Source organism: Chamaea fasciata, unplaced genomic scaffold (assembly GCF_029207755.1).
Source record: "Chamaea fasciata isolate MVZ Bird 193981 ecotype frontalis unplaced genomic scaffold, bChaFas1.0.hap1 SCAF_3, whole genome shotgun sequence".
Classification (NCBI taxonomy): domain Eukaryota; kingdom Metazoa; phylum Chordata; class Aves; order Passeriformes; family Sylviidae; genus Chamaea; species Chamaea fasciata.
In genome coordinates this window covers 25,792,725-25,817,599 of record NW_027094088.1, presented here as the reverse complement: position 1 = coordinate 25,817,599, position 24,875 = coordinate 25,792,725, and the positions used below count along the sequence as shown (strand labels likewise).

Sequence of the window (24,875 nt, the reverse complement as noted above, 5' to 3'; positions counted from 1 at the left end):
GTTGTGACTGACAGGATCATGCTGACTCATCCATCCAGGAGACCTGGGTCCCTTCATGCTGAGATTTCACACCCAGCTCAGCTCAGGGGAGAAGCACTTACCTGCTGGTTTCAGTTTTTCCAATTTGATGACTTGTAAACATTTCCCAGGTCACAAACAGGCAATGCAGGTCTCCTGAGGATAGGCTTGCTGTTTTCATCACCTTGCACAGTCACAAGTGAAAGAGCCCATAAATCCACACGGAACAAAAGCTAGTGGTGAATAGACAAGGGAAGCAACTCCTTGGGTTCCTCACGCAGAAACATCCAGACGGCTCACGTTCTCACCTCACTGCTGCAGTCCACAAGATGTTACTGAACACAGTGAACCAAAGCGTCCTCAGGTACTCATCCTCTTTTTCTCCGCTCCACCCTCTGCTGAGGCAGTGACTGCAGATTCCCCTGTTCAGCTACCTGAGTCCATCCTACATAGAAGCCAGATTCTTTACCTTTGCAAGAGCAGGAATGATGCAGCCATGAACTCAGTGGTCTGTTTTACCCTAAGTGAGTCGCCTCCCAGACATCCAGGAAATATCCTGCATGCTTCTTTCCAGTGGGGACAGATGACTGACATGACACATTCATCTCCATGGATGATGAGGAAATGACACCACTGCTAAAGATTTTCCTCCTAGACTCCAAAGCACATCACAAAAGATGCAATGATATCAAGATCCCTCATGAAGCGATGAACACTGTCAGAGCTAAACAGTTTTTTGTTCAGTGTCATCCAGGATGGCAAGGTCTGGCCGAGCCATCACTGACAGCGAGTAGTTACATACACACAGGTCCAACTGCAAACACCAAGTCCATTACCACAAAGGGCAAGCTCAAAGCATTACTTTCACCTTGGATTGTAAATCCCACCAGGATTGCATCTACTCATGCCTGTACAGTACCCAGCTCATGGGACTCAGCGCCTGACAAGAGAGAGGCAGGGTTGGAACCATCACCACACTGCTTGGCCATCAGGCTGGAAAGGAACCCAGGAGCCCATCACACCACCCTCTTCTCACCAAGCAGGGAACTCAGGCTGAGCTCCACACAAGGATTCTGGTGCCTACCTCCTATTCATTTCAATGGATTTTAGGTACCTAGATGCTTTTGGAGGCTCTGGGCCCAAATCCAAGAGTCCAACTGGCAGGTTGCTGATGCCCTGTAGCCTCCAGAGGCAATGCTGGAGAAACTGTTACACAATGGAAGAAAACCAGGATGCAAGGCAGAAGGAGAAGGCAAAGGAAATCAAGGTCAGAATTAAATTCTTTAATACAAAAAAAAGTTTGTTTGTCGTTGTCGTTGTTGTTTTAAGATATATCTGTAATTTCTTTGTTTAAAAATAAATATGTACTAAGGAATATCTTGAAAAAATTCACTAGACACAATATGTAGTGTTAATATCTTTTTTCCCCGCAATTATTACAGATAAACAGTAGCACCAATAAATAAAATGATAACAAATATTAAAATTAAAAAGGAGAGAGATTCAAGATGTAGAATTTTCTATTTTTTCCTGTTTCTTCTTTTTACATATATAAAAAAATCGTAGTGTCTATTTAATCCGAATCACACATATACATAAACATATATATATATACAAACACATAGCCAAATATATATATAGTATGTAGATGTATATCTAACCGTTGTCTCAATAGGAATGTGTAGGGGTAGGTGTTAGAGAAATTAATTAAATAACTGCCCATAACATGCTACTGACTCTGCCAACAATTGGGGAGAGACGGGATGGGACAACAGAAGGTTAAATTTATACACAACCAGTACAAAAAAAAAGAAAAAAAAAAAAGAAAAAAAAAAAGGAGGTACGGCTTATAAATAGTTGAAATTAAATATTAACAAAGAATACTGAAAAATCCCTACTCTTTAATTAAATTATCTGTTTAATTTCTAATTTAAAAAGGGATATTAAATAAGTATATAAAACACTTTCTCTTCCCTCCCCCGATCGGAAGCCTCTGTCTTGCACACGATGCAGCATGAGTATTCTACATTGCAGATGCAAGCACCCACCCGCGTGTTTTCTCTCCTTCTGAAAGCCATCAGTCGGATGGGGAGATCCTAGTGGTTAGTAGTCGCTTGTTGTGAGTCTGTTTTTAGACTGTCTTGTCTTTTTGGAAGCTTTCCGTGTTGTACATTATCAGGCGTTGAAAATTCAATTGCAGATGACGTTTGGCAGCATTCTGACACAGACCGAGTACCTTTTTTGATTATTATTATTATTAATAATAATTTTAATCACAGAACTAGATTATATATATCCACATAGATGTACAAACACACTTTCAGGGGCGTGTGTGTGTGCGCGCGTGTGTAAGGTGGGTTTCACGTACACCACAGCCTACACTGCAGATACACACATAGCCAAGAACCTCACGACACAGCTCAGGGACTCCAGCTGCCTTCACTTTTGATTCCCCAGCCCAAGACATGGAAAAGGGGCCTGATATTTACAGTACGCCATTAAAAAAAAATCTTGACGTTCTTAAGGGTCATTTACACTGGGCATGCAAACTGAAGGCAGCCAAAGTTGCTTTCTTTCCCCCCCCCCCCTTCAATCTTGGCATACATATATATTATTTTTTATATATATATATGTATAAAAATAAATATATATATATAAAAAAAGAGAGAAAAACACATACATACATACATACATACATACATACACACAAATGCATACATTCACATACATACACACACACCCCCACTACTGTGTATATACTTTTGATTAATATCCCTTTCCAGAAATGTTCCATAAGCATCTTGGATGCTCTTGAGTGGCAGCTCTGTGCATGAAGAAAGCAGACAGTGCTGAATAACTGCGTGGCTATGCACCGGTCCCCGTTCTTGCTTCAGCACACTGTAGACCTTGTGTCCTTCTGCAGCCACCAAGGGCGGGAAATCTAGACTCCTGTGATAATTCCTTGAACAGAAAGTCAGTGTGCATGAGCTGCCCACCATCCTTAAGAGAAGCCAGCATGTCTCTCTGGCAAAGGTTCTACAGTGAATAAAGTCAACGCAAAATGTACACTGACATCCCATGTCCCAGCAAGGCAGGCAGGTTATGAGACGAGTAAGGGCGAAGGTTGGGGGAAGAGAGGGGAGGAGGAATCCTTGATCACGGAGATGGCCATTTCCTTGGCCTTTGACCCATCGCACCCTAGGATGCCGCTCTTTGGAACTCCCTGCCCATCCTCGCCATCACCTCTCCTCCCTATCCCAGGCAAGGAGAAGGTGGTTTGTGGTACAGCACACTCTACAGAAAAACAGCGGAGGCCGCACAAGTCAGTTAGAGTTAGGAAGTTTACACCCAGCGCTTCTACTCAAGTCCAGTCTTAGCTTGTTTCTTATGCCCCAAGTAGCCCGCTTGTGTCCACAGCAGTCGAGTATTATCCAGTGAAGACACCAATAACATTAGCAATGTTAAAAAAAATAATCAGTATATATATATATATATATATTATATATATATGTGTGTGTTTGTGTGTGTGTGTGGTTAAGATATACATATATGTATATATAGATGTGGTTAAAATATATATACATATATATATATGTATATGCATGTATACACACATATATATGTATGCATGGGAAAACCCATCAAATACACCCCTATAAGTCTTCCTGGCTCTGTTATTTAGCAGCATAAAAAGAAAAATAAAATAAAACAGTTCAAAACCCAAAGGTGAATTCTGTGCGGCGGGTGCCTTGGGGAATGTTCCTTCCGGAGTCCATCGTCCGTACTGAAAGTGCTGTGCTCTACCGATCCTTCATTTTTAGGGTTCATTTGGATTAGTGTTTTGTTTTGTTTTATTCTGTCCAGGCGAGAAATCAGGCTCCAGAAACAGGGCTGTTTCCCCTTCTTTTCCGCTGCTCACCGTCTTGGTTTTTCACATCTGTCAGAGAGGAGGAGATAAAGGGAATAGGGGTTAATGTTTGTGATGGGGGTGCCACTAGGGCAGGGAAGGGAAGGGAGGGTGGTGGCCGATGTGTTTAAGAGCACATGGTGTTAAGACATGGCATGACGTCACTGGTGGGGTGAAGTGCTGTGCAGATGGGGCAAATAAGCTGAGAATCTTGACCCCACAGACAAGTCAGTGAATTCTATTCCCCCCAGGCTCACCTAGACAGAGCAGGGGGGATACTCAAACAGGGGTAAATTTAGGAGCAGAATCAGTGGCTTCCTCACAGATAAGCTGAGTGTCTTGTTTGCATCTTTGCACACCACACACACAAATACACACAAACACAGAAAAACAAGGCTAAGCAATGCATGCAGAAAGAGACACACCCTCGGCTCTCCACCTAGCCTCTTGTTTAGGTTGGAAGCAGGGCAGACAACAAGGCCTCATGCAGGCAAGAAGGTGAAAAGTAAGTGCTTTTCATTCCACTAGCTGCTTTGAGTGGGGGTTAGCACCAGAGAACAGCAGTGGCCTGAAGGAGCAGCAGGAGAAATGAGAATTTACTCTCCCCTGTAGGTCCCAGTTCTAATTCTACAAGAAAGAGCAAGAGGAACTTCAGCTTAACCAGCTTTTTATCAAGAAACTGATAAGCTAACCACTCCTATGACTCCTTTCCATTTTTCTGGCCAACACATTGCCTCTAGAAACCTCCCTTAGTTCCAATTATCCTATCACAGAGAGGGACTAGTGAGAGAAACTAGCAAACCCCTTCTACCATTATGACTTCTTTGGGTTATTTTTTGGCTTTTCATTGTATTTGTTACTATTTCTCACCCTTCAAACTCTGTGGGGTAATTATAAGTTACTCTGGACTTTGGAAAAGAAGCAGGGGGGAAAGGCCAACCTTATATCTGGTCTCAGACTTCAGGGGTTTTGCTTGCTAGAAGTTCAGCTCCTTAAGTTGCTCTATTCTGGCCTCTCCATCAATTGCCTTCCCACTGAAATTACAGCACCCCAGAAAATTTCTCTGTATATAGAGCAGTTTTTATCATGCTGGCAGTGCCAATGCCTCTCTGGCTTGGACACAAAGCATTTTCACACCCAAAGGAAGCACTTGCTATTTGTATCAGCCTTAGCCACCTAGCCAATGGATGTTCTCCTCTTTTCAAGATACAGCCACAGAGGACCCTAGATCACTCTCCCTTGTATTCTCCCCTTGCAGAGCCACTGCCACTGCAATACTGCAGGAACGGGAACAATCTCCTAGATCTCTGTGAAAGGGATCCGAGTCCAGAGTCACAGCCAAGTGCTCCTTAGCAACCCCATTTCTATGTCTCCCTCTACACAGGCAGGATGATCCCACACCAGAGGTGCACATACAGCTTGTGCAAGTCAAGACACCCCACTGAGTTCACCAAAGGGTTCAGGTGAGAACTGGGAATCCATTTCTTTATGTGTCTGTGCCACAGATGGTGTGTGACAGCACTCAGATAACACATGCACAGCACGGATCCCTGAACTAACACTAACCCCACAGTGCCTTTGTATCTCCCACCATGCACCTGAAATACACACCTCTGTCTTCACCCAGGGTCAGACTTAAATCTGCTCTATTCCATTCACAGTCCTGAGTTCAGCCTCCCAAACCACAACCCTGGACAGGACATGGACAGAAAACTGTGAGCACATCACAAGAGGACAGGGTGCTCTCCCTGGCTTTTGGAAGAACAAAGAGGCAAAGGAGAATGTAGGCTCAGCCTTGAGGGAGGCTCCTAGTGGCTTTCCTCATTCTGCACACAGCAGAGCATCTATAAGCCACAGAAAAAGGGCTTGGAAGACAGGGGTGGTCAAACCTTATTCAGCTAAGGATTTGTCTTTGTCCAACAGTATGCTCAGCGGTGTGTACAGGTAAGGTACAGAGGGATACAGACCCTTCCCCTGCCTGCCTCAGCAACATGAACTCCATTATCCTATTGTATGGTAAAAAATACCTGAGACACAAAGGGCCTGTCTCTGGGAGCCATCCCCATCCAAGACCTGAGAGCACACCTGAAAGGCACAGCTGCCCTCTGACACAGGGAAACTCTGTCCTCACCCCAGTTAGCCCCGCTGCTCTCTGGCCCACGCAGGACAGAGAAAAGAAGTAATCAAATAGCACTGGTGCTGGAAGTCAGCAGGAAGCAAGCTCCCCCCCTTTCTCTTTCTCTCTCTTTCTCTGTGTGTTTCATCCTTCAGGACACAAACCTGCAAGTGCGCTCGTTTAACTCAAGCTGCCTCGACTTGCAACGTGAGTCTGTGAATTTGCAGGAACATTTACAGGTCTGGGGATCTTGTACAAACAAGTGCTTTCTCCTCTCTGAGCAAGGCTCACAGTGACTGCAAAAAGGCAAAAGGAAAGATGTCTAAGCTACAGCGCTTCAGCAGAAAGAAAATACACATGCAACACCCTGAACATCAAAGCAATCCCCTTGCCCCCACCCGCAGCCCCCATGTTGCCCACTGGAGTGCCATGGGCTGATGGATTTTCCAGCAGCACCTCAACAGCCCCAGGACAGCAACCCCTTGCATTAGCGTAGAGAAAGAAAACAGGCCTTCTGCACAGTATTCACAAATGCTGCATTGGATCCATTGGCTCAGGCCAGAGGGAGGAAGAAGGGGAAAGCAAGGATGGGAAGGTGAGAGGTCCCAGCCAGCTACTGGCACATCAGTGAAAGGAGTTCTCTGAAGTGGACTATTCGAGTAGAAAGAGGCCAGCGGCTAAATGAGTTAAGTACACAGGGTCTCTCCTCCCCTGGAAAGCAGCTGGGCTCCAGCATCACATGATAACCCCTGCAGCTGGCACTGCCCTCCTTTCTACAAGCCCCATCCCAACCTCACCACCTCAGAGTCTCCTATAGAGGGACCATGAATTTACAATGCAGAATTTTGTGAACCACCATGAGAGAGGCAGAGCGAAAGAGACAGGGAGAGACAAGCCACCAAATCCAGCAGAAAGAAAAAAGAAACAGACAGAGAGCCCCCCCCACTGGCTCCCCAACACCCCCTCTCTGGCTTCCCACTGTCCCACCTCTCCTCTCCACCTGTGACTCCACCAGACACGCACGCACATGTGCACACGCACACACACACACACACACACATGCATGGCAGATGCCAGCCTGCCTGTCACCAGCCATCATAGCAGTGAGGGCACGAGACAAGTAGTGGAAAGCAGATGACAGAGTTGCAACCGGACGGTGTGAAGAGGTGCAGGGTACTCGTCCACCCACCACACTCTTGTGCCTTGGGACAATGGTCGCCACTGATGATTAGAGAGCCAAGCAAGCTAAAGCCACCTTCCCTGAGATTGCTTTAGTGCCAGAGCAGTGCCACCACCAGTGCTGCCCCTGCAGAATCTGCAGCCCACCAGTGACTGGGAGGGGAGGGTGAGATTTGAGCGAGCAGCAAGCAGGCAGATTGGTTTAGGGAGAGGGAGGGAAGAGAGTCTACAAGCAGAGGACACAAACGTACAAGCTGAGTGGTTTGTACCGGCCTTTCTTGCGCTTTCTCTTTTGACCCTTCCCCCTTCCTCGCTTTGATTTTCTGGAAGAAAAACAAAACAAAAAAAAAAAAAAAAAAAAAAAAAAAAGGAGAGAAAGAGAGAGAGGGGGAAAGAAAGGGAGAGATAGAGAGAAAACGGAAGAAAACGCAAGGAAGAAGAGGAAAAAAATACAGCCATGTGCCTTGCTGGGAGGGGAGAAGCACATGAGGCAGGACTGGAGGGTAAATCCCAGGGCCGAAGCACAGATCTCCACCTTGCACACACATTCACTGGCTCCGGCGCTCCTGTCAGCTCCACAACCAGCCTGCCCACAGCCAAGCCAACACCAGGGAACTCAGCACAGACCACCTCCTGCAAGGCTGCTGCAAGCAGAGGTGGATCTGCTGGAGCCTCAGAGGGGCACCTGCCCCCTCCAGAGAGGGGCAGTGGGAAAGGGGCAGGGGGTGAGAGGGAGAAGGAACAGAAAGCTTTGGTGAAAGCATCACACCACCGCAGTGAGTGCAGACAACCATTCCAGGCGACAAGCACAGGCGCACAATGACTGACAAAAGGCAACCTGAGTGAAAGGGTTCTCTTCAGGGAAGAGGAAACCACTCTGACCTGATGTACTGCCCAGCACTGGGCCTAGGAGGGGGCAGCTGAGCTCCAGAAGCTCTGCTGCAGGGCAGGTGGCAGTCCTGCCTTGGGATGGGAGCACTCCACAGACAAGGGAGGAGATCTGATCTACACAGCACTGCTATGTGGGAGAGCGTTATCCAACCTGAAGGCTTTGCTCCTTCACCTCACCTCCTGCCTGCGGCTCAGAGGACTCCAGGAGACCTTACTTTAATGTCTGTAACATCTCCTCTGGCAGCCTCCATTCTGAGTACTGAAGAGTAAAGGGGGAAGAGGAAGACCTGACCTAGTTATTTTACCCAGAAGATAATCAATCACCAAGCAGCTTTCAGTTCTTCCCTCCTTTCCCTCCTGTGACCTCCCATGTAGATCTGCCAGACAGACAAACAGATGGAGCCAAGGCACTGACTCCATTCTGAAAAATTCACCAGTTGCTTCTGATTCTTGGGCAGGAGCTGAGCAGGCAGGGGCTAGGACATGCTGTCCTGGACACTAACCATGGATCCCTATGGGCCATTGAGAGCACAGGGAGCGAGGGAGGCTGGAGCCTGTACTGCTCCTTGAGCCACATTAGCACAGGAGCAAGGGAGAGACATGCAAGGAGAAGGCCCTAGGCAAAGCACCAGGGCTTGTCAGGCAAATGAGTCCCAGCTCTAAGGCAGCTCAGCAAAGGCTCCCTCGTTCCCTGGTGCAGCCCACCTTGGGAGAGAGCTGTCAAAGGGAACTGGGGGGACAGAAGAGAAAGCACCATAGGTGTCTCCTAGGCCCTGTTAAAGTCGTCTCACTGGAACGAGTGTCAGAGCATCAGCTCAGTCCTGGTTCTGCCCTGCATGTCAGGCAGGAGTCACAGGGAGACGGTGAGGGGAAGAAAATCAACCTGAAGGGAGGAGAGGGGTACCAATATAACAAGACTTTCAATCCAGCACAAATCAAAGGACACCAGTCTCTCCCATCCCTTCCCTTCCTTCCCTGGGGAGTGCAGAACCAGCAAAGAGCAGGCAAGGTGCTGTTAGAAGAGGAAAGTGAATGCAACGCAGTCCAAGCTGGCTGCTACACCCATACCCCATCCTCACCAGAGCTCACACAGACCAAACTCTCGCACGCCTTCAAACTACAGAGCCACACAGACCGACCGTCCCTGACACGGCCCTGTGCAGAGAGGACTGTTGGCTGCACGCAGTCTGATGCAGCCAGGAGCAGATTTCCAGGGGGAGGAGGAGAGGCTGGAAGGCAGCTAGAAACATACAACCACCAGGAGAGGGGTGAAAGAAGCTCTCTCTCTCCTGTTTGCTCCCTCTGTCTCAGATTCAGCCTCATCTCCAAATATTTACTCCTTCCTCTCCGACTCCGCACCTCTAAATGGCAGAGTTGCTTTCCCAGTCATGCACAGTCCAGTTGATCCTCTCGCTCAGAGAGATCATTCCTTCTTTTCAACGTTATTTCATATTTTATGCTCATCCCTGCAACTACTGCAGGATCAGAGCTTATTTTTCTACTTTCCACAACCTTTTTACTTCGGGGAGAAAGTAAAGGGAAGGTTGTGACATAACCTCCTTCAGGCCACCAAAGCAAATCCATCAGATTCAAAAAACCCCTCATGAAAGCCTTTACCGAGACCCAGCTAGGACATCCACCTCCCTTTACACCCTCCCAGGACCCCACCCAACCAAAACCAGTGTCACATCTTGCATGGCATCAGTCCTGCCTCCACCAAGCCTCTACTTCTACCTCTCCCTGTAGCCAGCAGAGTCCTACCAAAGCTGCTTTGAAAGAAGCCAGCAAGTACTCACTCAAGCAGCAAGAAACAAATTAATAATAAAGAAAGGCAGCAATTTGCAGTAACCAGAAACACCCCAGGAAGAGGGAAGGGGAAAATGGGGGCTGCACCTTGAATCCATTCCAGCAGGACAGACACGACAGGACTTCCCTGACTCGGGAAAAAGCATTAGGAATGACTGCCATGGCCATGGGTCATGCAAGGTCCATGTCTGGGGTATGAAGGAAGGACCATCAGATCTGGGTTTTTGTGACCACCTGGAATGGATTCAGAGCATCGCCCCATGCAGTACCATATGCCATTTCCAAAAACACCTTCTTAAAGTGAGTATATCTAACCAAAGAAAAGGGCAAGGGGCAGTGGGGAGAGGAAATGCCAACCAATCACCAAAAGAGAAAGGAGGAAAGGCTCGTCACTTACTTTTCTTGTTTGTTTTTGACATCTTTCTTTGGTCTGTGGGGAAAGACAGAACAAAGGCTTCATTAGAAGAGAGCTTATTTCACACACTTCTGGAATCATCCCCAGTTCCCACCAAGTCCAGGGAAGGACATGCATTGCAGTATGCCCATGGCACAGGTTAAATGGTCCATCTCAAAGTGGTTTTGCTCTCCTGTTGACCCTTGCTGGTAGCTAGTGCCAAAAAGATCCCAGGATGCAGGCTAGCACTGTCCACCTGTGATAGCTAGACATGGAAGAGCCCTGATAGCAGAGGACTTCTTTTCCCAGGCTCAGTCATCCCAACTTCAAACCAACCGAGAAGGCTGCAGAAGCATCTGAACATAAGTCCCAACCCAATGCCAGAAAAAAGGAAAGGCTCAGAGTAAGTTTATTGTAAGAGGAACCAGTGCTTCTCCATTCTCACCTGCAGTCACATTTACTGTGCTGTAAGAAGCTCATGTGTGATATGTGCTGACTCTGATGGGGTTTAATTCTCATGATCTGGAATGAAAGAAACAGAGAGGGTCACTGCCTGTTCACTCTTCATATTCACAGCTCCAAATCAGGCTGCTGTGCAGCAAAGCACTTGCACCCCAGGTGCTCCTGGGAAGAGCAGGGCAGAGTTCAAGCTAGTTCTGAGGCCCGGTGCTCCCCATCAGGGAAGGCCTTTGATCACAAGTGAGCAGCAACACCAGACTTGTGCCAAAGCTCTGTTTGCTTGTGCGTGCCCAGTGCCAGCACTGGTGGACTGCCTTGGAGACAGGCATGGGAGAGGGGGTACCATCATAGCAAGGTGCTCAGTGAGCCCTCCCTGGCTGATGCTGGACAGGCAGTAGTTGAACATCCAGCCTGCTCATGCAGAAGCCATGCTTCAGTCTCACACAGAGGTCCCAACGGAAAATTTCAAATCCTTTTCCTTAAGCCACCACTCCTTCCCAGCTGACATCTCACTTTCTCAGTAACTTCACACACAAAATAAATCTGGAGATCTGTGTCTAAAAGAGTCCTGCAAAGCTGGACAACACCCAGACCCCAGCCCCAGGTACCTCCAGGGAAGTTATTTAGAAGCTATGAAATATTGTCACATTCTCTTAAGCCAGAACATGGCTGGAAAATTAACTCTAGAGATCTGCTTAAGTGCCTCTAACCCTTTACAGGCATGCAGGCATACCAGTCAAGAACTGTAATTCGGCAAGGAACGGTAGGAAGAAAACCATCCCTAGCTACATCAAGCTCGTATGCTCTGGCCCAGGCTGGAGCCTGCAAGTGGAAAAGCTGCATGGGGAACCATGAAAGGGCACAGACAGATTCTCCAACAGAGTTCAAACAGAGCCCAAATTTCAAGTAAAAGGACCCACTGGTTAATCACTTAGCACTGCACATCTCTCATCGATATTAAAAAATGACAGCAATATTTACAGTGGTCATTCAAGAGACTAATGAACAAAAGTAGGTAAGGGAGCTACAGCTACAGGTGAGGGTTACAGGTAATGGGCACCAGCACGATTTTGGACACGAGCTGGGATCCAGTGTGACAGACAAGGGCAATAACAAAGCTCTCTAAAGCAATCTGCATCTTCCCCATAAGCCAAACCTTTGCTATCATGGCCACCTCTGTCTCTTCCAAGAAATGAATTCAGCAGCCTCCAAACAAAGGAGGAAGATGCCCAGAGGCAGAAAGGCTTTTCCAGCTGACACAGAAGCAGTTTGTTTCTTAGAGCCCCTTTAACACCTGCTATGCCAGCGTGGCTAATGACCCAAATGCCCTGCTCTGTTGGTAAAGGCTGACCTCACATGCCCTTCAGGAGAGAGTACTGACAGGTTCTCCCTTTTTGCCCTACTCAGCTGCCTTCAGAACAACAGCTGTGTGCACAGTTAAGGCAGGGCAAGGGCCCAAGGAGTATCTTCTTTGGGAACTCGGAGATATCACCATCAGAAATGCTCCTTTGCATGCTCCTACCTACTGTATTTGGGCAAGAGCCAAAAAACAGACTTTCCTCAGCCTTAAATAGACACAGGCAACTCATCTTTTAACCCTGTGTGGCATAACACAGAGCACCAGAGTCAGAAGAGAGGTTCCTTGGGGTAGGTTGCACTTCCTCCAAATTAGCTGGGAGCTGGGACTTGGGGTGGCTGTGATGGCTGACTTGCTTCCTTCCAAACAAGCATGGCAGATTGCAAGCTGGACCCTCACCTCCATTGTGACGTTGTACACATCCACAGGGACACACTCTAGGCCCTCATCGCCGCAGCAACCCGCACATCTCATCAGAGGCACACAGGATGGCTTGAATATGTACTCCACCTCATCAGGGTACTCCTGGAAAATGTCCACCAGGGTCTCAATAGTCCTGCAGAAGCTGCGCTCGTAGACTTCCAGGAATTTGATAACTAAAAGAGGAATGGAGGGAATAAGTTAATGCAAACTTAGCTCAAGAATGTCTAGTGCTTCACCCCTTAAAGTGAGCCAGACAGTTGCAACACAACTACCCTATGCTCTCTTCACTAACAGTCTTGCAGGCCCAAATCCTTTGTCTGTGCTCTACATACACACACGTCAAGTGGGAAGGGAAAAAGACTATCTCCTCCTACAGCTGCTTCAGGGCAAAGGCAAGATGGACAAGAGAGCCTCACTGTTTGCCTCCCTGGTACCATAATGCATGCCACAGGTGACTCTTCCCCAAACCTCTCCTCTGCTATTCCTCATACTCCTGGTATGCTGCCACTAAGAATATGAGCTCAGCCAACAAAACCCTGAAGCTGCAGCAGGTAACCTGCGTTCTGGATGAAGGTCCTACACTGGTTTGTCCTTTACCCCCTTTCAAAACAGCCAGTGGATGCCCCAGTGGGTTTTAAAGCCAGAAGGATCCTTTGTACAGACCTCAGCACACAGAAACTTCAAAGAGCAAGCAGAGGCTCTGAACATGGAGCTATGCATCTTCACCCTTCTTGTCATCTACCTCTTTTGGGCATGCAGAACATGCACCTCAGCAGGTCACCACGGAACCGTGACAGTATCCACTACAAGTCACAGCCTCCGTGTCTCCACACTGACCACTTTCCCAGACTGAGGAACCAAGCCACCCACCGAAAGATTCAAAGTAGGCTTACAGCACCCCCAGGATTAACCAGACTATATATTTGGCTACTGAACCACAACAAGACAGTGTGGGAGGGGGAACAGGGTGTATCTGCCATTATCCCATGCCTTCCCTACAAATGGAGCAAACACTAACTGCTTGCGATCTGCACTGATTTCACAAGTGTTTCTCAATGCTTCTCAGTCTCTTGCCAAAGCTTCATTCTGCTGCTTGGTCAAGGGTTGGAGAGATTTAAAGAGATAAGAGATAGTATAGATAAGTATACACACACACAAACCCCAGGTGATAGTATAGTACTGCAAACAGTGAGTATCTGGAGCCCTCCAGGATGCCTAGGCTCTAGCACCACACTGGCAAAGGAGGATGTCTCACATGGAGCAGAGGGTAAGAGTATGCACAAGGAGATAGTACCTGCCCCATGCTGTTATGCACTATAATGATCCACCTGTACAGTATGCAGAGTCCTCCAGCACCAAGGTTGATAACTCAGAGTGATAAGAGCAAACTGCTTGCATCATGGAAAATAATGGTCCCCAGTAAGCGTTTCTAAAGTGCCCTGAACTTGTGACAAACTGGCATAAAGGTTACTTTGCCACAAAAATGCGAAAGCTGCAGGGCTTGGAGCTCACAGCCCGCAGTTAATTGTTGAAAGTTAATTCTAGGTCATGCAGGGCTGACAGTGCCATAGTGCTGAAGTGCCGAGAGTGGGTACAAGAGGGGAGGAGCTTCCATCCAAGGAGTCTGAAGTGTCAGAGAGTGTGAGCAGCTATTAAAAGAGAAAGTGGCTTGTGAAAGGGAAATGTAGCCTGGCAGGCATGGACTGCTTGTTGGTATTCCCTGTCTAGAAGACAACATGTTTCTGTTCCTTGTTCCTTCCCTTGCTCTTCCCTCCTCCCTTAACTGTTTTATGTCTCCTGTCTGTGCTCCTATCTAGTCTGTGACTACCTCCTTCTCCTCCTTCTTCCTGTTCCCCTTTGGAGTGACCTTAGTCACCGCCTATGTTCCAACAAGTTGAAGAATTTAATATGTGGGAAATTCTGCAGGCACAAAGACAGTCACTGAACTGCACTGTTGATTATTCACACTGTGCCAGACACAAGATCTGAGAACTCTGGCAGTAAAGGCATAGTTCAGGATAAAAATGCTTACAGACCTACGTCAAGGGGAGGGACAGAAAGTAAGAGGGAGGGTAAGCAGCAGTTACCTGTGCAGTTCAAATGCTGCTCACCACACCAGTCCGGGGCATAAAGGAGGCAGAAACCGAAACAGAGTAGAAAACTCAAGTGAAACTGACTGATATCTGCCATGCTTTTCTAAATGTTTGCACTACCCAAGCATTTGGATTACACCAGAGAATCCAGATTATAGACTGGCCCCAGAACAGCACATTCAACTTCTTTTGCAGGGCCTCTGCTTTCACAGCTGAGTCCTGACAACTAAACCTGAGATCTGGGAGACTTGACAGGACTAAATCCTTTCCATGAAGAATCTGGGAGTTTCTAGCTTTACTTTAACACATGATGGCTTTCCAAAGTCTGAATCAGCCTCTGAAAAGGAACCAGGGAAGTATTCCCTAGCTGCCAGTCAGAAAATCTTGCCACAAAAGGCACGTTGCCTTTTTTTGCTGGACACAGAGAATTCACATGGAGACTGTGCAACACTCTGTAGTTCATTTGCAGTTACCACCCAAACCGAATCAGAGAACATGACTGAGGTAGAGTCAACCTCAAAGCAAAGCCCTGCCCCTTCCACCATACCTACACTTATTCCTATGTACTGGGAATTAGATTCCACAATTTGCTGGGCCGATTCTGCTTGTGCTTCCTTTCCATTGGTTGTGTCATGAATGGAAGAAGGTCTCTTTCATGGGGAAGCACAGGAAGGTCACTGAAGGACTAACCACTAGGTCTGCTCCCTTCCTGCAATCTGGGATTCAGCCCACATTAGAAGTTAATCCCACAATTAAGTCACACTCCTACCCTGCAAAACACCTCCAGATTTGAGTCAGAAGTTCTTTGTTGTGAATGGAGGGGGGAGTAAGGTTAAAATGCAGACAGGACCCACATTAACTCTTCAAGGCAGAGTTTAAATTCAAATTTGGAGCAGCTAAGTGAAAACACGCGGGACTATAAAAGGAGAAAGTCTATGATCATTTTGTCTCCCTCCCCATCAGCAGCTTAGCAGCAATACAGACACACTGCCATTTTAAAAATAAAAGTGCAGCCACAAGTGCTGGTGGTTTCCTTTATTTATACCAGAAAATCTTTTCCCGTGAAACAAGGAGTGTTTGTCTGACTCTTCTACAACTTCCTGTGCCACAAAACATGTGGAAACCTCTCTTGTGTACAAAAGGGTAGGGGCTGAAGCTAAAGTAAGTCTCCAACCAGAGTTAAGTCCATCCCAAATAAAAACCTGTCACAGCTTGACATCTCAGAGAAAGCATAAAATGGCCAAAGACACAAACCCACCTTTCACCCCAAGCCCCTAAGAGCTTCAGTGGAAGGAACTACAGGAGCTACAGGACCATCCTTGGGTAAGAGAGGCCCCTCCTCTTCACAGAGGAGAAACTGAGGTTTAGAGAAAGGACCTCTTAAGGTCAAACCACGGGACAGAAGTAGAGCCAGGAAGGTAATGCCAGGAGTCTTGACTTCTATTTCGCAGATGTATCTACACTGCACAACCTGAAATAGCACCAGGACAATAACACTGAAGTCTCACCACTTATATTGCCAGACCAACTTCTCCTGCAATCCCATCAGCCTTCTTGTGACAGAAGTTAATTCTGTTTGATTCTTTCCCTCCCCAGGAGGGATTTGTTGGACACAACAAATGGCACAGATGAGGACACTAGCTCTTTTTGACCAACAGCAGAGAATTGGTTACCAAAATAAGTCTCACAGCAGGCTCCATCTTGATCCCTCTGGAGTCACTGAACCTTCTGTTGACTTCAGCAGGAGCAAGGGTCAAGCGCAACAGGCAGCAGCCCACCAGCAAATCAGAAATTTTGACTGTGCAAAATGGACACCTATCCCAAGCACAGCCTGCCACAAACCTCTGGCAACACACACGGAGTCTGTCACACCAATAAAGTCACAGAAATTGAAACTGACTGCTATTAAAAAAAAAAAAAAAAAAAAAAAAAAAAAAAAAAAAACAAAAAAACAACAAACCAAACCAAACCAAAACCCAAGCCAATCTGGGCCCACACTGCTGGAGCCCTCTGCTGACCTCCAGCTGGAATAACGCTGAAGGTCAGAGTCTGTGAGGACCCTGCAAGACGTCTACCAGACCGTACCATGCAACTAGTGATCTGCTCTGCTCTGCTCTGCAGGTAAGGGGAAAAGACGGTCAGGATGGTCTTAAAGCAGGTGATGATCACCACAGCCTGAAGGTTCCAAAGTCCACAGCTTTTTTATCCCACCGCTGAACTGAGGACTGCAGACAGAAGCCAACCTCCTGACATACACAGGGCTTCGCTAGACACGGAGCTCGCAGGAGGCGTCTCTGACTAACCCAGGGGCTGACTGCCCTTCTGGTCTACATTCACCTGCATGAACCAACGAGGCAGGGGACACTGTCACAACCTGGCCTTTGGGCAACCCGAAAGACACAAGATCACAGCAGCTGCAGAGGCACCACCTTGTTTCCCTGCCAGGCAATGGTCCTGCCCATACTAGACCACCAGGAACAAATTAGTAGGACCTAGCAGATCATAGTGCTGTTCCCTGAATCTGCAAAGTCTGCTAGCCCAAACCAGAATTACAAGGTGTATTTTTCAAGCCTAGCTCTTTACAGTGCTTAGCAATCTCCTGACTGCGGGGGTACCTGGGACTGCTGGGAGGCATGAGCCCAGAAAATCATCCTGGCCTGCCCCTTTCTCCGCTTCCTCAGAGACGCGCCGTCTGGGGACTGCTCCAGCCTTTGTTTGGGGATCAGCCCTGGCCACCCAGCCGGGCATCACCAGCGCCGCCGGGAAAGAGGCGGGCAGCAAAATTTGACAAATCCCTTCCTACAGCACTGTGGCGAACCCCCAGCAAACTGCTCACCGCTACTGAGTTCTTTGTGTGTTCCCGTGTGTGCGTGTGTATATATATATATATATATATATATATATATATATATATATATATATGAGCGTGCGTATGTGCACCAGCGCACGCACGCAGTTTCCCTCTGAGTTGTGGTAAGCCAGGGGCGGGCTGGGCCGGCCCTGCTGCCCGCCCTGGCACCGCGGCCGCCCCGGAGCCCGGCCCCACGGCCACCCCCGGCCCCACGGCCCGGCCCGGGCCCGCGGCGTGGGGCGGGGACGCCGCGGCCGCCACGAAGGGGTTGATGGCGGCGGCGCCTCCCGCCGGCAGCCCCCCGGTCCCGCTCCCCGGGAGGTGGCGGTGTTGGCTGCCGGCGGCTCCGGGGGCTCCTTCCCCCCAGCCCCCGGCCGTCCCCGCCCGCCGGGAAGCCGCCCGGCGCTTACCTTCGTTAGGTTTCCGCTCCCCATCCCCCAGGGCAGGCGCAGCCTTCGACAACTGCAAAGACAACAGAAAATCAATCACAAAAACGGAACCGTGACGCGCTCCCGGGGCGCCCCGGGCAGGGGCCCCGGGGGTCCCGGTCCGTCGCCGCGGCGGGCAGGGGGCGGAGGGAGCCCCGGTGGGAGGGGGCGCCCCCGAGGCGGAGCCGCTCCCCGCCGGCCGCCCCGGCGGGCACAGAGGGACCTTTTGTTCCCCCGTCCCCCTGGGGAGCCGAGAGGGGCACGGGCGGGACGGCCCCGGGCTGGGGGACGGGGCTGGAAAGGCGGTGTGGCGGGCCCGAGAGAGGCCCTAAAGGGAGAAACGCGTCCCCATGGAGCTGCTGTCAGTGACCGCCGGCAAACACCGGGAGCAAATGCGAGCCCGGCGGAGAAAAGTAACGGGGTGACCTGCTGCTGCTGCCGACACGACCGGTGGAACCGGGCACCGCTTCTCCCCGTAAAGGTGGATCTGGCCCGGGAGGGCAGACGGGGGAGAAGGGCGGCCCGGGGCCCGGCACGGAAGGGCATCGCTCCCCTCTCAATGTCACAGATGTCTGTCACCCAGCAGTGGTGGCCACGGAGGTGTCGGCATCTGGCCGAGTGTCAGGGCGATTAACTGTGACAGCACCACTTCGCCGACTGACGCCGCCAAACTGCCCGGGTTTTCTTCCTCTCTGATGGAAGGGAGGGCGACGCGCGCCCTTAGCCAGGTGTCCCAGTCCCCAGCCCCTACGTGGATCCCATTCCTCCCATTCCCTCCACAGCTTCCCCTGGGTCAAAACCGAACAGGCTGTAAGCTCTGCAGTCACTCCTGCTGCCCTTAGGGATTAGGGACATTTCCGAAGCACTGATGCAGGCAGGAGTGGTGACAGGTAACCCACCCTCAAAATGGTATGGAGAAATATTACACCACTTTACTAAGGAAGTCTTTTTAATTCCAGGTGAAACAAGAACGCCACTCTTCCTGCTCTTCATGAGGGCTTTAGCTCTGACGTAACTTTCCAGCCAAGGCAGGCTTCCCCCTGCTGTTCTGTTCTGAACCAAAATGGAAAAGGCCCAGCTTTCTTCACTTCTCCGAGGTATGTTGCCACCTGCATGATGCCAACCACCGCAGAACCTGCTGCCTTTAAGCAGAGGCCCATAAGCATGAGGATCCATACAAAATACTGCTTTGTCAGCAATATGCTGTGTTCAGGCTCAGAAAAAGGCCCTCTGATCTTGTAGCTGAAGACAGAACTGAATTAAGGCCAAGTCCACCCCAAGCTCACAACAGGAATCTGCCACCTATGGTCTTCTAAGCAGTCCTGTGCACAGGGCAGCACTACCATCCAAGCAGCTGAAAGTGTCAGCTTTTAAAAGGAGGGGGCAAGAGAGCCAGCTAGAAGCCCCTCTCCCAGACATTCCTTTGTGTCTGTGCATAGTTCCCTTTGTCTAAGGTCACCCTGATCAAACTTGTTTCTCATTTCAAAATTCTTTTTCTATACCTGGGCATAACTCACCAGCCCAGACCTGAGCTGCCCCATGTACGGATCTATTTCTTCTCTGGGGATGAGGGGGCTGGGTGCCCCAGTCTCAGTGCAGTGAGAACACTTTAAAAAGCAGGTTCCTAGAAACAGTTTCATTCCTGAAGTGTGAAGGTCACTGCAACAGCACAAACAAAATGGAGGCAGCGGAGGCTTGCAGCGGCCTTCCAAAGCCACTCAGTGCCTGACAATCTATGGGTAAAAAGAAAACCGCATCAAGGGCAAAAAAGCCTCAATCTGCTATGGCACAGGAAGAGGATCACGAGCCAAGTCAGTTTATTCAAGTCACAATGCCCAAGACTTTTCACAGAGGGATTTCTGTTTCACACACACAAAATGACCATGACAGACTGAGCAAAATTAGCTTGGAGACACTTTGAGGGTCATTTTTACCCATTCTCTGTGCAAAACTGCCCAGCCAGCTGCCAAGCCCACCGCCTCCTCACATGCAAACACACAGGCTGCACAACTGATGAGAAGCATAAGCAAGCTACACGCTTTCGCTACTCACCTGTGCCTAGCCAGCACCTCACCCTGCCCCTGATGTAGTGCAGCAGCAGCCAGAACACTCTTGCAGTGCTCACCTGGACTTGGGATGTGATCTAACCCCAAAGATGGGAAACGAGATCGGTGCAAAGTGGGCAAAGAGCTTCTGAGCTTTCCCAGGGGAGCTCTCAGCAGAAACCAGAAAGGTTTCCCAGAACTATCAGTAACACGCTCTCTACTCACTATTCCAGGAAACTTTTCTGCCCTTTCAGCAAGTGCCTTTCACCTGTGCCTAGTGCCCTCAAAGCACGTTCACTAGAACAGCAGGTGAGGCAGGGCCTTGTGCCTCACTTCAAAACAGTCTGCTACATATCAGACATGGGGAACCGAAAACATTCCTCAGGACAAGCAGGCCAACTGTGCCCTTCGGTAGGAGCCTGAAGGTCATGCTCTCCTCTGCTGGCTTTTGGCATTACCCAACAGTTCTGTAAGACAATTTCCTTCCAATAGATTTTCAACATTTCACAGTAGTGTGGAAGCAACCTGTGGCTTGGCCTTGAGAGGATAAACAAGCCCAGGAATGGGGCTGACAGAGGAAGCTCCTCTCTGTGCTCTTTGCAGGTTGCAGCAAATGCACATCCCTCCCTCTGTGGGGTAAAACCTTCCCTAACAAATAAACCCACTTCACACCATCCATGTGTCTGCACCTTCCCTGTCTCCCTTCTCCCTCAGTTCCTGTCTAAAGCAAGCTTTTCTCTGAAGGGAGAGAAAAGGTTAATCAAGTCATTCCTCTCTAACCATCACCCCCCTTCACCACCACCACCACCACCAGCACTCTTTCTCTCCCTTCCCCTCCCCCTAATCTGTGCAGCCTCATTAAAAGAGCTTTGTAACTGTTTAGGACTGGAACAAACAATCCATCCACTTTGAGAGGGACTCTGGGACAGGAGTTAAGGCACTTTTCGTCTTAGGCACTAGAAATTCTCAGCGTTTTCTGCTTAGGAGAGGGGGGGAATGGGACTCACTGCACTCCTTCTCCATTGTACATGCAGATAGAGGTCAGTAATCCTGCAAGCTGCCAGCATAGCCAAGGCATCTCTGACAGAACAGACAGGAGAATGGATTTGGGGTTGCTCAGGAATCAGTGAGCCCCTCAGACGTCCCTCTCCCCTGCTCCCAAAGGACTGCTCCTCTTTCCAGCCCTTCCTCAGAGCACAGGCACGGCTCTGTGGAAGGTGACCTGCTGCGTCCCAGCTGCCTAAGGGCTGTGGAAGCAGGTTCTGGTGGCTCCCCATCGTGGTGTGGTGCAGAGGCACAGCAAAGGCAGGCAGCCTGGTGGGTGTACGATCATTAACAGTCTAGTCACAAGCTTGTTCTCCCTCCCTCAGTGTCTGATCACTGGCTCTTCCCTGTGGCAATTCAGCTGGTATATCCAGGTCCCTCTGCTGTTCAGGGCAGGAGGGGAAGAGTTCCCAGACCATCATCAAGAGTAACCTGTCACCAGGCTGGCAGCAAGACCCACAAATGCAGGAAGATGGGGAATAACCACCTGTCCCGTTCTCTAGGAGAGGGAGGACTGGAAGGGGACAACAGAGCAACCTCTCTAATCCCATGGTGCATGAGGACCGTGCACACCGCTCAGCACAATCAGTCAGCTGGGAGGGTAGCACTGCAAAAGTGCCTTTCCCTCCCTCGCCTGCATGGAAAGGCTATCACCACCAGTGGAGGCAGACACCTGTGGCATCAGTGCTGCCCAGACCTGACCATGAAACAATTCCCCACCATCCAAGTCTTGCTGCAGGAGCAACTCTAACAACTACCTCAGTAAGGAGTCATGCCCCCGAACCTTCACCAGAGAAGTGCCATGATTCCTTCATCCCTTCTCCTTCACTTCCAGAAAAGCTGCCTGACACATGCTGGACCCCTGAAGACATGTGCTTCCCCAACTCAGACTCTGTCAGGGCTTTTATTTAACGCTCTCTAATGCGCCTGGGTAGCTAGATAGATCAGCCCGACAGTCAGATAAATATTATCATCAAAGCACAAACCCTAGTCCCATGTGAAGAGTCATGCCTTCTGCCATGCTCAGAGTCATCATCAAGCTGCCTACAGAGATCTGCTGGTATTTCTAACGTTCCCATCACCGTGGTGCCCGGACAACCAACAGACAAATAAGGACAGAACTGAAGGGCAGATCTCACCGTCGATCTGCCTGAGCACTTACATAGCCCACATCACCCAGGTACCTGAACCTCTAGCCATCTCTTGTGTCTGTCCCTGCAACATTTTTCCCCCAAACTCCTGTAATTCTTCCCTACCAATTTTCCATCGTTACATTGTTTTCTCATCTGCACCATCCTCCAGCCTAGGAGTAAAGGCAGCATGAGACTTTTAGGCAACTCCTGAGGACAGACAGATCTCGACTCTACCTGATCCACCGTTTCCTCTTCTGGGGAAGAGGAAGGGGAGGGGAAAAGGAACAAGGGGAGGGTTAAAGGGCGTTATCACTGGACACCGATACAGAGTTGTCTATACTATAGGTGGGGAACAGATGCTACTGTACAAGTTTACTGAGGAGCTGGGAGGCAAAGAAACCCTTATTCTGAGTTATGGTGGAAAAACTCCTGGAGAGCAGGAACAATTGTCCCACCAGTCAAATCTGGCAGGAAGATAGCAGGGAGCTACTCTGTGCCACACTCAAGTGAGAGTGCGCCTCAGTTCCCATCGAGCACAGCCGAGCACAGCCTAATGTGCGGCTGTCACTGGATAAAGTAGAGATATAACAGGCTAGAAACAAAGCGTGCAGTGCTTGCATGACTTCAGTTACAGCTGAAATGGCTCCTAATTGGGGAGTTGCCTTCCAGCATCGGTGCTGAACAAACAATGTGAATAACTGATTAGTTTGCAAGCGACGTTTATTTTCATGATTGTGGGAGATGATCTGGCCCGCGCTCTTTCCAAGTGCCGAGCAGAAATGGCAGGAGAGAACTAACCTGTTATAACCTTTAAAACGTAATCCATGCCTGCCTCCCGAACAGCCACTTTCACGTGGGCACTCTGTCTAAACCCCTTAATATCTCTTGGCAACACAGCTCTCTTGACTCTTTAGAAAACAGATTTATAGGACAGGTTTGTAAAGCAAGCTGCCCTTCTTTTTACTTGAAAAAAAGAGAAGGAGAAGAGTTGGTTTCTAATTCCTCAAGAATGAAAATGAGGTAAAAGTAACTCAAGAGGAAGAGAAAAATCCTTGGTTTTGTAATCTCGGTGCAGGAGATCTATATTTTAATAGGTTTTTTTTTTCCAATCTGGACGAAATTCTGGATCCATTTTGTTCTCTTTGATCTCTTATTTGTTTTTCCAGCTAGGCATTTTGAACTCCACTCGGCGGCACGAACCCGAGCCGGGACCCAAGGCAAATATCACCGAAACAGCCTTTTGCAATGTCAGGAGACCCGAGGCTGATGCAAGAAGGCTGCGCGCTGCCTCCCTGCCCCGCGCCCCGCCGACCGCAGCGCCCCGGCCCCGGCGGGACCCCACGGCCGCGCCGCGCCGGGAGCCCCGCGCCGGGGCGCGCTCATGTGCGCGGTCACTCCGCACGGCGCTACCGCTGCCCCGGGGCCCCGCGGAGCTCCGGGCAGCGCTGTCCCCCCGCTGCAGCACCGCACGCACGCACACGTGTCTCTGCTGCGGGCACCCACCCTCACCCGGCGCCAGCGGCGCGGCCGCACCGCACCGAGCAGGTGGGAGGCAAAGGGGGGGGGGGGGGGGTGCCGCGAGAAAACAAAAAAAGGGAAAAGTATTTTCGGCCGTCTGCCTTCCCTCCCCCTCCGCTACGCGGGGCACAAAAGCCCCCGTCCCGCCGCTTACCTCCGCGCTCTGCAGATAGAGCAGCGCCGCCAGCCCCCAGTGGATCCAAGTGAGCAGAAAGTTCATGGTTGCCGGCGCACGCCGCGAAGCGGGGCCCGCCGTGCTCCGCCTCGCCGCCGCCGCCGCCCCGCCGCCGCCGCCCCGCTGCGCTCTCGCCCGCGCCTCCTCCGTGCCCGCCGCCGCCTCCTGGGGTGCCGCCGGCCGGGCTCTGCAAAGGGTTCCGGAGGAAGGGGGGTTCCTCTTCGGGGTCTTCGGTTTCACCCCTCCATAAGCCCGGCTCTCCGCCGGCCCCCGCTGCTGCTTTCCGTGGGCGCTCCGCCGGGCCGAGCGCAGGCTCCGCGGCCGCCCTGCCGCCGCCCGGCCCCCGCCGCCGGGCAGTCCGAGCTCCACAGCGGCGCCCGTCCGCGGCGCTCTCCCCGCGTCGGGGCAGGCAGGCACCCGCTCGCTCGGTTTCGCGCACTCACGGCAAAGTTTGCGCGGAAACTTTCAATGCATCTCTTTTCCTGCGCCCCCTCTTCGCGGCGGCTGCCTCCGGCGGCTCCCCGAGCCGGGGTCGCCTCCCCGGGGAAAAGGGGCTGAATCCGCCGCCGCTCGGCCCGACCCCTCTCCGCAAATCGGGTGGTGGTGGCGGAAAGGACGAACAGAGCGTTTTCCTCTCTGTTACTGTCTCTCCCTCTCCCTGTCCACCGCTTAAAAAAAAAAAAATCAGAATAGTAATGTATGAAAAAAAAAAAAAAAAAAAGGAAAAAAATCCAAGCTGGATAGAGAGGGAGGGAACTGGGGCGTGGGAAGGCTCTGTAGGAAAGGGAGGAAAAAAAATCCCAGCGGATCAAAGTATAGGTGGGGAAAAAATAAATTAAACGAGAGGATAAAGCAAGGCGGCAAGCTAACAGCAGGTCCCGGTGCCCGGGGAGGGCTGCTCCCGCGGCGCGCTGTCCCCCGCCGGCGCGGCGTGCGCTCCTCGCCCCCGGCGCGGCGGCAGCCCCGCTCCGCGCACTCCAGCGGCGGCTCCGCGTAGCGCCCGCTCCGCGCGCAGCGCCCGCCCCACAGCTCGCCGCT

At 50.4% G+C, this 24,875-nt stretch overlaps 1 protein-coding gene across 5 annotated transcripts; it reads right to left on the bottom strand.

Moving 5' to 3' along the window:
• Positions 1–1,578: 1,578 nt before the first annotated feature.
• VEGFA (vascular endothelial growth factor A) lies at positions 1,579–24,875 on the bottom strand. Of its 5 annotated transcripts, XM_066178390.1 has the most exons (8): positions 23,817–24,875; positions 17,905–17,956; positions 12,527–12,723; positions 10,757–10,833; positions 10,315–10,347; positions 7,472–7,543; positions 6,206–6,337; positions 1,579–3,955 (listed from the first exon to the last, which is right to left on the bottom strand). In XM_066178390.1, the coding sequence occupies exons 1-8, from the start codon at positions 23,880–23,882 to the stop codon at positions 3,934–3,936; spliced, it is 651 nt and encodes a 216-aa protein (XP_066034487.1). In that variant the 5' UTR covers positions 23,883–24,875; the 3' UTR covers positions 1,579–3,933. The 5 variants fall into 5 exon arrangements, with proteins under 5 accessions (XP_066034487.1, XP_066034489.1, XP_066034488.1 ...); XM_066178392.1 differs by lacking the exon at positions 6,206–6,337; XM_066178391.1 differs by lacking the exon at positions 7,472–7,543.

Coding starts and splice junctions, on each gene's coding strand:
- VEGFA (XM_066178390.1), bottom strand. CDS start 23,882: ATGAACTTTCTGCTCACTTGGATCCACTGGGGGCTGGCGGCGCTGCTC. Junction 12,724..17,904: donor GGAGCGGAAACCTAACGAAG/GTAAGCGCCGGG, acceptor TTCCTCTTTTAG/TTATCAAATTCCTGGAAGTC. Junction 6,338..7,471: donor CGGTACAAACCACTCAGCTT/GTACGTTTGTGT, acceptor GCCTTTTTGCAG/TCACTGTGAGCCTTGCTCAG.